Source organism: Leptodactylus fuscus, chromosome 5 (assembly GCF_031893055.1).
Source record: "Leptodactylus fuscus isolate aLepFus1 chromosome 5, aLepFus1.hap2, whole genome shotgun sequence".
Taxonomy (NCBI): Eukaryota; Metazoa; Chordata; class Amphibia; order Anura; family Leptodactylidae; genus Leptodactylus; species Leptodactylus fuscus.
The window spans coordinates 17,019,775-17,033,738 of NC_134269.1; the positions used below are offsets into that span (position 1 = coordinate 17,019,775).

The window sequence follows — 13,964 nt, forward strand, 5'->3', positions numbered from 1 at the left end:
CTTGCATGGTGAGTGAATCTCCTTATATGATAAGTGAATCTCCCTGTATGATGAGTGAATATCCTTGTATGATGAGTGAATCTCCCTGTATGATGAGTGAATCTTCTTGTATGATGAGTGAATCATCTTGTATGATGAAGGAATCTCCCTGTATGATGAGTGAATCTCCCTGTATGATGAGTGAATCTTCTTGTATGATGAAGGAATCTCCCTTTATGATGAGTGAATCTCCCTGTATGATGAGTGAATCTCCCGGTATGATGAGTGAATCGTCTTGTATGAGTGAATCTCTTTGTATGATGAGTTATTCTCCCTGTATGATGAGTTAATATCCCTGTATGATGAGTGAATCTCCCTGTATGATGAGTAATTCTCCTTGTATGGTGAGTGAATCTCCTTATATGATAAGTGAATCTCCCTGTATGATGAGTGAATCTCTCTGAATGATGAGTGTATCTCCATGTATGATGAGTGAATCTCCCTGTATGATGAGTGAATCTTCTTGTATGATGAGTGAATCTCCCTGTATGATGAGTGAATCTCCCTGTATGATGAGTGAATCTCCCTGTATGATGAGTTATTCTCCCTGTATGATGAGTGAATCTCCCTGTATGATCAGTGAATCTCCCTGTATGATCACTGAATCTCCCTGTATGATCAGTGAATCGTCTTGTATGAGTGAATTTCCTTGTATGATGAGTTATTCTCCCTGTATGATGAGTGAATCTTCTTGTATGATGAGTGAATCTCCCTGTATGATCAGTGAATCTCCCTGTATGATCAGTGAATCTCCCTGTATGATCAGTGAATCGTCTTGTATGAGTGAATTTCCTTGTATGATGAGTTATTCTCCCTGTATGATGAGTGACTCTCCCTGTATGATGAGTGAATCTCCCTGTATAATGAGTGATTCTCCTTGTATGATGAGTGAATCTCACTGTATGATGAGTGAATCTCACTGTATGATGAGTAAATCTCACTGTATGATGAGTGATTCTCCCTGTATGATGAGTGAATCTCACTGTATGATAAGTGAATCTCTCTGTATGATGAGTGATTCTCCCTGTATGATGAGTGATTCTCCCTGTATGATGAGTGATTCTCCCTGTATGATGAGTGATTCTCCCTGTATGATGAGTGATTCTCCCTGTATGATGAGTGAATCTCTCTGTATATCTTACCGTTATGATGTTACCTTTATTAGCTGCATTATTTTTCATAGCTTACCCTGTCTTTCCTTCACAAGACAAGGTTCAGTGGAACGATCCAGGGGATCGGTTAGTCACTATTGAGGCCACATCTTACGCCCTTCTGGCTTACTCGCGCTTACAGCAGTTTGATCATGCTGGACCAATAGTGCGCTGGCTAAAGGAGCAAAACTTTTTTGGAGCAGATTCTGGTTCCACTCAGGTAAGCAATGCCAATCATTTTTGGCTTCTTCATTACTGGATGAACCATTGTAGGTATTGTGTGTTGTCTTTTTTGTGAACTGTACATCAAATTTCTATAAATTGTTCTTGTCTTCTGCAGGCTGCACTTGTGATGTTCCAGGCATTGGCTCAATATAAAACAGACATCGCATCTTTAAGTGAGATGGATCTGGAAGTGTCTATCAATCTCCCAGAAAGTCCATCTCCAATAACGTACAACATTAAAGTGGATAACGCTTTGGTGGCGCATTCTACTGTGGTGGGTATTGTGGGAACATCTCACCAGAGACGCACGCAAGCGTCGAGCACGTTCTGCATAGGATGGCCATGCCCACCATGCATGATGGCGGCCACATTGAACAGTCATGCTAGTCGGTGGTCCAAATGGGACATCCCCAAGTATCGACAGACGGGTTTTGTGTCGCACGCTCACTGTACAGTGCTACATTATCCCCTGGTGGGGAGTTTTTGTATGAAATTTTTATTTATTTTTTTATTATCATGCCATCCGTTTCCCCATGCCTTGATTAGCACACATACAAATTTTCAGGCAATTCCGTCCATTGGGTCAGCCTGCACACGACTCCAAACACCTGAGGTTATATTATGGCCACCCTGTACATGTAATTGTATAACTTTATGTTACAGATCAGAACAAATAAAGAGTTTACTGTGAAAGCCAAGGGCAAAGGTCAAGGGACAATGATGGTAAGGTCATGTTTGTAGCCAGGTAACGCCAATACTAAGCCTCAACTACTGACTAAATATCACATGTGTAGGATAGATAGACCTCTCGTGACAGAATATTGGGCAGTCATGTTGTTTTGAAAAGTAGATCATCTGGTGACACACAAATGGTACTGTGCTAAAACTTTAGGCAAAATGCTTTCAGAAATACAAGTGAACGAAGAAAAAAGAAATGTTTGGTGTGACCTCTGCCCTTTGTCTTCCATCATTTCCTTTTGGCACACTTGCAGATAGTTTTTTGGAAGGAGGTTGTTTTTGCCGCCATCTTGGAGAACTAAGCACAGATCTTGTGTGGATGTAGGCTTGCTCCAATCCTTCTATCTCTTCATGTAATCTCTGATAGACTGGATGGTGTCCACATCACTGCAGTGTGGGGGTCGTATCATCACGTTCAGATCTCCTTGATCTTCTTTACTAAGAAGATAGTTCTTGATGACGGTGTCTGTATGTTTAGGGTCATTGTCCTGCTGCAGAATAAATATGGAGCCAATCGGATGTCTCCATGATGAATAGGTATCTACCTCTAGACATGGTCTAAAGGACAGACATATATATTTCTAAGTTCGACCTAGAGGGCGCCATTGAGTAAAGTTGGCACTACAGTAACATCAAAATGAGGGGGATCTTGGGACAAAGGCAGGACTTGAGTCTACAAACTTTCCATGTTTGGGTAGTGTGACGTGCCCCTACTGCCCAATGGCTGTGGTGTGGCTTACCACTTTGGACATATATGCATCGTCCGTTACATTTCCAGAAAACCGGTTTAGAGGAATGATATTGAGGTGCACATTGATGCAAGGCCCAATCCCCGATCCTCACCTTTCTCATCACATTGTGTGACCGTGGGCAGAGCAGGGCTGGGATCATGGGTGGGGTAACTGTCTGGTATAAGTTAGAATGGAAATATATTCCCATTCCTAATTGGTATAAATTTCCATTCTGGCTCGGGGATGTCCGTCTGATTTATGAAGAGTATCTCTGTCCCTGCGCCAGTCTGGTCCCTTATTAAGACTGGAATACAATATGACAGTCTTAAGAAATCTGCCTCTTTGAGTTAAGGAAGGTGAGGTAAAGCTGCAGACCCCGCCTCAATTTTCAATATTCGTCTCCTTAGGTGACATCGGCTTACTATGCTCCTGTATCAGAGAAGGAAAAGGAAGGCAAAAACTTTGATCTTTCAGTGACAGCGACTGAAGAAGCGAATGGTAAGTGTACAGCTCAGAATAAGTGTCCTTCCTTCTGGACTACGTCGTCTTCAGAGTTTTATAGAGTCCGGGGACATTGAGAATTCTGTTGGGATAGAGGAGAGTACGTGACATGCCCTGTATTGTATGGTAGAAGCTTGTTATGGATTACACACTGATACTTTGGCCTAATATTAAATACAACTTGTGCATTTTCCATTTTCTACTTTTGGGGATTTTTTGTATCTTGCAGATGCAGGTCCAGAAGGTGATTTGATAACAGCATCACTAGAGATTTTTGTAAGGTAAGGAAACGTCTCCTATAGAAATAGAGGTATTAGAATTCAGTTGACAGCGACACTTATGCAAATACTGTACAATACAAAATGAATTCAAGGCACAATAGCCTCATTTTTTATTGTTCTGGTGCTCAGGGCCATTCCAATATCTTACAGGACCTGCTGTATAAATATTGGAACGGAACATCAGAAAACACATTAGAACATACTCGGAGAATGTGAAAAGTCTGTCATTGGAGATGTAGCTTTATCTACACTTAAAGCTGAGGCTATAGAGCAGTGGTTCTCAACCTTTCTAATGCCGTGACCCCGCAATACAGTTCCTCATGTTGCAGTGACCCCATTCAGTTTGTAATGCACGTCCATAACGGTGTGCGTTCCAGCTGAATAGCGCTGCTGCAGACAGTAGCGCGACTTCTCAGCGGCTAAAGCCATCGGAAATATGTATTTTCTGATGGCTTTAGGCATACCTCCCAACTTTTGAAGATCAGAAGGAGGGACAAGATGTGCGGCGCATGCAGCGCGCCGTGGCGAATTTAGCTCTGCCCACTTTTATGTTGACTCCGCCCGTTCTCATTCATTTTTCATGTGCTCCCACACAGTATAATCCTCCTATAGTCACCCGTACATTATATGTCCCCCCCGCCATCTCTCCCCCAGTTTCATATAACCCCTTCATCTGCCCCCAGTTTCATGTCCCCCCTCCATCTCTGCCCCCAGTTTCATGTCCCGCTCTCCATCTCTGCCCCCAGTTTCATGTCCCCCCTCCATCTCTGCCCCCAGTTTCATGTCCCCATCTCTTCCCCAGTGTCATGTCCCCCCCATCTCTGCCCCCAGTGTCATGCCGTAACCCCCCTTCATCTGCCCACAGTTTTATGTCCCTCCATCTCTGCCCCTAGTGTCATGCCGTTCCCACCCCTTCATCTGCCCCAGTATGATGCCATCCCCCCCACTTCATCTGCCCCCAGGTTCATGGGCCCCTTTATTATGTTCCACCTTAATGTTTAAAAAAAAAAACACATACTCACCTTCCAACGCTCCCCCGCCACTCTCTCCGCAGTCTGGCTCACTCGTATTATTGTAGGCGCGATGTGACGTCATCACATCGCGGCGACACATGCAGAAGCCGAAGCACAGTGGTAAGGCAGGAGCTGAGCTGTGACAGCTCCTGCTTTAATCGCCTGTGTGTTCAACTCATCGGCGTCCTCCGGGTGCCGATCAATTGAAACCGGGACATACCTCCCACCGACCAGGACGGTTGGGAGGTATGCTTTAGGCAACCCCTGTGTTTTGGTCAACCCACAGGTTGAGAACCGCTGTTATAGAGAATTCACCAGACTGTCTTGTGTAGCCCATTCTAGAGAACTGGTGCAGCTCAAGAAAAGTCTTGAAAACTACAATATAATACAAAATACATATACACACACACTGAAGAGAAAAACGAGGTCCACCCTCTCCACATCACCAAGGGGAAGAGGAGAATCAATAGAGACAAGGAATGATACTCTGGTCAAGCAGCGATTTAGGAAGAAAACCGAGAGAGTAGTATTTAGACATTGGGAGATCATTTGGCACTTTGGTAAGGGCAGTTCCTGTAGTATGTACAGTAAGGAAACCAGATAGTAGAGAGGGAGCAGAGAGACAGCTAGAGTATATAACAAGTATTCCAGGAGGTTAGAGATCACGGGAAGATTCTGGATGGGTTGTAGCAATGGTAAAGACATGGTTTTTTGAGTAACTGGGTAATGTCAGTGATATTATAGCGGCGGACGTATCTACAAGTCGTCTCCGAGATGTTGTCACCTGCTATCAGTCTACCATCATTTCTCTGTAGACATCTTAAAGACAAGGATGCCACCATGTCTATCTTGGATATCTCCATGATGACCGGATTTGTCCCTGATATTAAAAGTCTCAATAGGGTGAGATTCATTGGTTAATATATTTCTTACATGACATTGTATTGTCTTTATGGATGAGATATGATCCATCTTCTTACAGCTGAACAGAGAAGCGGACAAAAATAGCTCCAAGTATGAGATTAACAAGGATGCGGCTGATAAGGGAATACTCCTCATCTACCTGGATAAGGTATGGCGTATCAGCTACTCTCAGGCTTCAGGATAACCATATATATAAATATTAGACATGTGACATATATACATTCTTCACAATATAAATCAGGGTCTCAGTACTTGGCTTAGCTATGGAGCACCGTGTGTTTGAGGTCACTTTACCATGACGTCTAAGGATATTGATCTCCACAATAGATAAAATGTAAAGCCTCATCTTTCTAAATAGTGGTAACCCTAGAAGAGGCCGCAGGGCATTGTTGTGTATTACTAATGTTATGATGTTTGAAAAACATAAAGTATGAAAAAAATCATTTCATCTTTTATTTTCTTACCTTGGACAGATCTCACACAAACACGATGAATCCATCAGATTGAATGTCCAGCAGATCTATAGAGCTGGTCTCATCCAGCCCGGATCTGTCACTGTGTATGAGTATAACGCCCCCGGTAGGTAACATAGAGGATATTTCTACTAACATGATATGTGTTATATATTTTATATTCAGATTTTACCTCTCATGTTTTTGTAGAAAACGGCTACACTAAATTCTACCAGGTGGAGAAGAACAGTAACTTATTGAGGACGATCTGATATAATGGTGTGTGTTGGCGTGCCGAGGGTAAGTCTCCAAATAATAGATGTACTAAATAGGTGGTAATATAGTCAAGGGTTAAAGGCAGTGGCGTAACTACCGGGGTAGCAGGGGTAGAGGCTGCCACAGGGCCCTGGACATTAGGGGGCAGGCGACAGTCGCTACTGCTGCCTTGTTTTATTTTTAAATAGGACATTACTGGCTCTGGAGTTACTCACGCCGGTAACGGGCCGTATTTATTTACCGATCGTGGCAGGGGCTGGGATCGGCCAGTGACTCCACGAGCTCCACAAACACTATTATTGTACTCGGGGGTCTTTTCAGACCCCCGAGAATAATGATTGGATAAGGAAACATAAAAAACAGTGTTACTTACCTCTTTCCAGGCTCCAGACAGGCTTCGGGCCTACTGCTGTGACGTCCCTGTGTGCAGGACCCACTATGGGACATAATACTGTGTGCAGGACCCACTATGGGACATAATACTGTGTGCAGGGACCACTATGGGACATAATACTGTGTGCAGGGACCACTATGGGGTATAATACTGTGTTCAGGGCCCACTATGGGACATAATACTGTGTGCAGGACCCACTATGGGACATAATACTGTGTGCAGGACCCACTATGGGACATAATACTGTGTGCAGGACCCACTATGGGACATAATACTGTGTGCAGGGACCACTATGGGGTATAATACTGTGTTCAGGGCCCACTATGGGACATAATACTGTGTGCAGGGGCTGCTATGGGGCATAATGCTGTGTTCAGGGCCCACTATGAGGATAATACTGTGTGCAGGGGCCACTATGGGGCATAATAGTGCGTGCAGGAATGCGGGGGGGCCCCATGTCAAAAGTTTGCCACGGGGCCCCGCCATTCCTAGTTACGCCACTGGTTAAAGGGGCTTTTCCAGCAAATCTATCTATAGGATAGGTTGACAGTATCCAATCAGTAGGGGTTCCAAATCCAGGATCCTTGCCGCTCGGCAGTCGGTATACGGATACCAAGTCAAAAGCAGGTAGCTCTGTTCTCTGTGTAGTGGCGGTGCTGAGTTATGGCAGATCTGCAGACATAAGTTGTATAAAAGCTGACATGCTATAACCCTGAATGGACACTACACAGAACAGAACTTCTTTGTTCTTTCTATAGTAGATGCTAAGAATGGCGAAGCGGTGTAGGGTCTCAGGTGTCAATCCCCCACCATCAATAAATTATTATCAATAAATATATATATATTTTTCATACTTTTTATATATATTTTTGCATTAGTCTCATGTTTTCGTTGGTTGTTATGTTTACTCTTTAGCGGCACTTTGATATTTGGTAGGGTACGTTTTTGGTTTTTGTTGATCCCCACCAATCTGATATTGATGACCTAACCTAGAATGGATAATCAATATTGTTTTCTTAGAAAACCCTTTTAAGAGAGAGTAGAGTTACCTTTATGGTAAATGAGCTATGTACTTATGTGCACACCCTCAAATAGACCGCTGAAAGGACTCATAAAGTATACTTATATTAGCCGATGCTTGGCTACGCCATTACACCGCAGGTAACCGGTGAATGGAGAACGAAGGGGAATCCAAGGCAGATGTCGCCTCCAATTCTTCATTTTCCGCTGTGTGATTGGTCGCTTATACTCTGGGGTTTCCTCAGATCTCAGAGTATAATAAGAGGAGTCCCAGGGAAGGTGAGGAAAAATAATAAACTGCTATACTCCCCATGCCGCTATATCTCCTGTCCACCTAAGACCCAGCGTCATGACCAGGAGAGACGGGGAACGGTGAGTATTACTGTTTATTATCTTTACTCACCTCCCCTGGGACTCATCCTATTATACTCCGGGGTCTGATAGAGATACATGTAATCCTATAATGTGATATGTTCTATATTTCCTCCTTTTAGCTATTTCTACATGACTGGAAGAGACACTTGGATCGAGCGGTGGCAAAACGAATCCAAAACATAGGAAATGGTGAGAAGATTTCTTTTGCTGTCACTGAGAATCTGGAGATGAATGGAAATCCTCCATAAGATCAGGAATTCTCAGGTCTTCCTTCCCTCGTCCATCTCCTTTTAACTATAGTACTAATGTGATCTGCCAATAAAGCTTTTATCTGCTATTCTTTGTCTTCATCTGATTGGATAATATGGAAATTTCTCAATAGACACTTTTTACACCAGAAATTGCAGAGTCAGGAGAATGACTGAAGATAGACGTACAGCTCTGCTACATGTAATGGACGTGAGGACATCAGGCAGCTGCAGAAGCGGGGAGTTGTCTAAAACTCCTATTGAGAAGGCAAGGACAATTTATTACTGTCCCCGCCTTGCCTTGCCCAATGAGCTTTGTGTACAGGACTATGGGAGCCGCCATGATTCAGCTTCACTTCCGGTTCCGCAGTCACATGATGGTTGGGGAGACTGCATTCCTCCTGTAACTGGGGCTGCATCAGCTACATGAGACTACAATATATCAGACCCATTACCGGAAAAATCTGCAAATTATGACCTTATAGTGTATAAGACTAATATCAGAGGATATTAAATGGTTCCATAAAATACCGCTCAATGAGTGAGTACCTCTTTGGTACTGTATCTCCCTGAGGCCTCTACTATTGTCACAGTTCTTCAGATGTATTCAGAGCGACGAAGGGCTGGAAACAACTGCGCGTGCATTCCCAGCCACTACGCTTCAGCCCTTTCCTCTACCGATACCAACAGGAGATATGAAAGCGCATACGCAGACAGGCTTTCCCACACATGCGCATTACACATACCTGGATGCCGGTGGCAAAAGCACGTGCTTGGAAACACGCGTGCGCTTGCCCTGAACAGTGCGGGAAGCACTTCCTCACACCCTCCAATGCTATAAGTATGGTTGCTGCTGTGTTGGTGGCACGCATCCAGCCAGCGACAGCAGGTAAGCCCCTGATCTAATATATTCATACATTTCATTACACTTACCCACATGCTTTAATACCAATGGGACTTTGTCACCAATAAGGGGTATTTGCTGAAGACTAGACTGTGGGAGTACCTTTCAGCCCCCCCGTACCCCACCCCTACCCCACACTGCAGTTCATGTTTATTATAGCCATTGGGCCACATAACTTGTGACTTTGGCTACCTAAATCAGTCCCCTCATTTTTTGTGGAGTATTTAATCAACATTCTGTAAGACACTGACCTGGAGCTCCCGGAAATCTGTGGCCAAGGAAAGTCCACGCCACGACAGTGCTGCAGCCCTTCCAGGTCACAGCTAGGGTCAATGTTACAGCGTAGGAGGAGGAGGGTTTGTGAAAACCCCTGTCAGGAATCTTGGGCGGAGAGAGGAGGTAGGCCGCCCCACGTTGCGACCCGGTCCCAGCCTCCACTACATCCACCCAGTGTGCCATGAGTGAGATGTAGCGTCCCTGTCCGCATGCGCTTGTCCACACATCAGTGTTCAAGTGGACCTTAGTGGACGGCACACCAGGACAAGTAGAAATGGCTAGGGACAGCATAGCGAGGTGCCGCAGCTGCCATCAGGTCACGGAAGGCCTGAGTCTCCACAAGCCTAAACGGCAACATCTCCAAGGCCAGCAGTTTCGAGATGTGGCCATTTAAGGCTTAGGCATGTGGGTGTCTTGCGCTGTACTTCTGCCTGCGCTGAAACGCTTGGGAAATGGTGAGTTGCTGGGAAGAAGCGCATGATGGTACAGGCGAAGGAGCAGATGCAGGAAAAGGGGAGGATGAGGATGAAGTCCTCAAAGTGTTAGAGGCAGATGTGGAGGTGTCCTGGCTGGTGGTCTGAACTGCAGCGCCAGCACTGGAAACAGTGGAAGAGGCAGTGGCGGCAATGCCGGATGATGATTTTCCTGCGTTTGCTCTCTCCCACTGAGACCAGTGCTTGCTTTCCAAATGACAGCGCATGGCTGAGGTGGACAGGTAGTTCTCAGAGCCCCTACTCAGTTTTGAGTTGCACAGTGTGCAAACCGGACTCAGTTTATCCTCCGCACATACGTTGAAAAATCTCCACACCATCGAGGAACGTGGCCTCGATTGGGGGGAGTTTTTCGCAAGTGGCTCGTACAGGGAACATCTTGGGCCTTGCTATCTCTGGCCTGGCTTCTCTGAAGCAACTGTCCTCTGCCTCTGGACATGCCTCTGCCTGTAGCCACCTTTTTTTGCTGCTGCGCTTGCCTCCAGATCTACGCTTCTTTCCCCGCTAGACATCACCCCTGTCCAGGTTGGGTCGGTCGCCTTGTCGTCCACCACCTCCTCTTCCAATTCCTCACTCTTCTCCTCCTCCTGCACACCGAACATGGCAACAGCCCGCCCTGATGTCAACTGTGTCTCGTCATCATCACTGATGACTAGAGATGTGCAAACACCGTTCAATTGAACAGATATTCAGGCCGTTCGAGGTATTTGATTCCGATCGAATACCATGAGGCAAACGCAGTAAAAATTCGTATCCCCTCCCACCTTCCCTGGTGCATTTTTTGCACCAATAACTGCGCAGGGGAGGTGGGACAGGAACTACGACAACGGAGGCATCGAAAAAAATCGGAAAAAGGAATTGGCTGGCTAATTCAGGTGACCTCCAATTTAGACGAATGGTGGATTTAACATTAATTTGGGACTGTGAACTGTGAGACAGGGACAGATGTACAGGCAGGGTTAGCTAGGGATTACCTTTATATAGGGGAGAATGTTACTCACCCAGCTCTTTGGGGCTGTATCTGGTCGGAATCCTTGTCAGCTTGCGATATGCACAAGCTGACTTTTTCCCATAGGAATGCATTGACCAGTGTTGGTTGGCCAGTGTACAGCTTTCGGCCAATCAACGCTGGTTCTGCTGGAGGAGGTGAAGTCTAAGATCCATCCACAGCAGTTTCTATTGTGGTCCGACTTCAGATGTAGCAGTGCCGACACAGTTCTGCTACCCGGAGAAGCGGCAGAGCTCAGCACACACAGAGATGCAGCAGAGCTGAGTGTGCAGCATGGTTCAACGCACACTCAGTTCTGCTACATCAGATGCAGCAGAACTGAGTGTGCAGCTCTGCTAAGTGTTTTCACTTTGTGAAAATTATTTGCAAGAAGATTGTACAAACTAGAGATGTATATACACTCTTCAAGCAGTTTAGCTCTTATAAGAGCTCTTGGTGTGATTTTCCTGCCTAACTGAAGCTAACTCCTAGCTAACCCTGAGCAGAAGTCTCTCCCTGTCTAAATCCAAGTCGCATCTGAACCGGATCTGAGATCCACTATTCTTATAAATCGGAGATCACCTGATTTAGCCAGCCAATGACTTTTGCATTATTTTTTTCGATGCCTACTTTTTCCTAGTTCCTGTCCCACCTCTCCTGCACAGTTATTGGTGTAAAAAAAAAAAGCGCCAGGGAAGGTGGGAGGGGAATTGAATATTTACTGTGAATACCGCATGGTGTTCGATCCCCTCACAGACCTCCACCACTTTCCATGGGCAGGGGTCCTGGTGACTATGTGGATTTCTCTGACATAACATGGCAGCAGTTCTACAAGCGGTGAAGTGACAGACAGGTCTCTCCAGTACAGGACTTGTGTTGTTGCCCAAGACTTTGCACTGTTGTCTGTGATTTTTTGGCTGTCATTGTCCCTGGGAGTCAGTAATCCTTGCAGATCAGATATGATGTGCAGGGCACAGTCTCTGTGTATTTTGCTATGGTTTGCTTATCTCTGGAAATCTTCCCTGTTACTGATTATAGGGACTGTTTGCTTTTTACTGTCCCATAGATGATATATAACCTCAGTGCCCAGCAGTAGTATCTGCACTGTATCCTGTATACACCATGGGCTGCAGACTTCTCGCTCTCGCCCTGCTCGCTCTTCTGGCCGGCTGCTTTGGACAACCGTGAGTACAAGGATTTTATATTCTCTCTAGATAGAAGTAAAAGAGAAAGAGATCTCAGCTAGGTTTTGTATTTGTGCATGTGCTGAGCAGTCGCGGATTAGTGGATTGTGAGCTCTGTTAGTAGGACATGTATTACCCTTGGTTCACATCTGCGTTTGGTAATCCATTCGGAGAGTCTGCGTGGGGACACCCCGAACGGACTACCAAACACATTGGCTAGCGGTGTGCAGTGAAAGCACATGGACCCCATAGACTATAATGGGGTCCATGTGCTTGCCGCGTGCTGCCCACACAAATCATGCGGACAGGAAAGTAGAATGTGAAGTACTTTCCTGTCCACATGTTCCCTGCGGAGATCTTTCGTTACAGACACTTTGTCAAGCTTGATGGAGTGTTTGTAACACAAAATGATCCTCGCTCTGCATGCTAATTTCAGCATACCGTCTGCTTATGTGCTAACTTTTTATTGAAGATGAAATAAAGAATTGTGTCAATTTTAAGACGCTGCGGTGAGTGCCCTGTTACTTGTTCCTCTTTTGTTGTATCGCTTTGGCTATTTTACAGTGAGCACCACCACACTCCTATAGAGCAGCACTTGTCATCCTAAGGACCACCCTGGTCTTCTATAACCTCTCTGCTGTATACATGGAATTTTATATCTGAACAATAGCGCCACCTTACTCTTCTCCTGTTTTGCACACTTGAGTAAGCCTTTGGTGATCTCCAGCAGTCCCCAATTAACTGAATAGAGGGGTGCGCTGTACGACACTGTTCAAAACTGTGGTTAAAACTGAAATACGGCCATAAGGCTAGGTTCATACTAGCATTTGGCTATCCATTCTTGGAGTCCACTTGGGGACCCAAAAAATGGAAAACATATCCACCCCATAGAATATAATAGGGTCGGTTTCTGCCCAAAATTGGAGGAGAGAGAAAAGTCTTGCCTGCAGGAAAGTGGAAAGGGAATTGTATTGGGAGGCTTTTTTTGGAGACTGATTTTGAGGCGGATTCCTGACCAAATAACTGTGTGTGCACTCAGCCTTAAGGTGAGACCCAAATATATCAGACATTTATAGCATATCCAGGGAATGGAAGGGTCTACAGGTATAATGGTGGAGAAAGATGGCAGTCTAAATGGGAGATGATAAAGGCATTGGCAAGAGATTTTGTAGACTTCAGTGTAAGTAAGGAGCAGATACAACGGATGTTTTTTAGGTGTCCGTGGCAGAAAGTTGTAAGAGTTTAGATGTGTGGCTTGAAAGACAGGGCAGAATCAAAGGTTACTCCAAGACATCGAAATTGTGAGATTGGTGAGAGTGCGGAGCCATAAAATGTGATCAATAAGATAGGAGGGCTGAGTAAGATGAGGGAAAGATATGATTAGCAAATTACTGCCATCAATGGTTTGCCTGCTCCAGCGTTTCGCCAGCTCTCAAGCTGTTCTGCTGCTGAACTTGTTTCTCACGCCATGTCTGTGATTGTTCCGGCATCTCAGCAGCTCACTGGGAAGTTATATAAAGAGCATGTTGTTGGCATTGATGATCCGCATGCTCCTGCGTTTTAGTAGCTCTCAAGCTGGCCTGCCATTGAACTTGTTCCGCGCACTGTGCCTAAGATTTTACTGGCATCTCAGCAGCTCGCTGGATGCCATATGATGAGCGTGTTATTGGCATGCTCCGGCATTTCGGCAGCTGGCAAGCTGGCCTGCCGCTGAATTTGTTCCTCGCACCGTGCCTATGATTGTTCTGGCATC

The 13,964-nt window shown here is 45.3% G+C and overlaps 2 protein-coding genes across 2 annotated transcripts in view; both read left to right on the forward strand.

Moving 5' to 3' along the window:
* LOC142204436 (A.superbus venom factor 1-like) overlaps positions 1–6,327 on the forward strand; it is a 46,358-nt gene extending 40,031 nt beyond the window's left edge. The window contains exons 29-37 of the mRNA XM_075275748.1: positions 1,247–1,410; positions 1,531–1,689; positions 2,079–2,138; positions 3,292–3,382; positions 3,621–3,666; positions 5,495–5,582; positions 5,662–5,751; positions 6,077–6,182; positions 6,266–6,327. Coding sequence (XP_075131849.1) covers positions 1,247–1,410; positions 1,531–1,689; positions 2,079–2,138; positions 3,292–3,382; positions 3,621–3,666; positions 5,495–5,582; positions 5,662–5,751; positions 6,077–6,182; positions 6,266–6,327 — 866 coding nt within the window. The remainder of the gene's footprint in view (positions 1–1,246; positions 1,411–1,530; positions 1,690–2,078; positions 2,139–3,291; positions 3,383–3,620; positions 3,667–5,494; positions 5,583–5,661; positions 5,752–6,076; positions 6,183–6,265) is intronic.
* A 5,749-nt stretch (positions 6,328–12,076) lies between these two features.
* Positions 12,077–13,964, forward strand: part of LOC142202394 (complement C3-like) — a 104,342-nt gene continuing 102,454 nt past the window's right edge. The window contains exon 1 of the mRNA XM_075272488.1: positions 12,077–12,211. Coding sequence (XP_075128589.1) covers positions 12,150–12,211 — 62 coding nt within the window. The 5' untranslated portion in view covers positions 12,077–12,149. The remainder of the gene's footprint in view (positions 12,212–13,964) is intronic.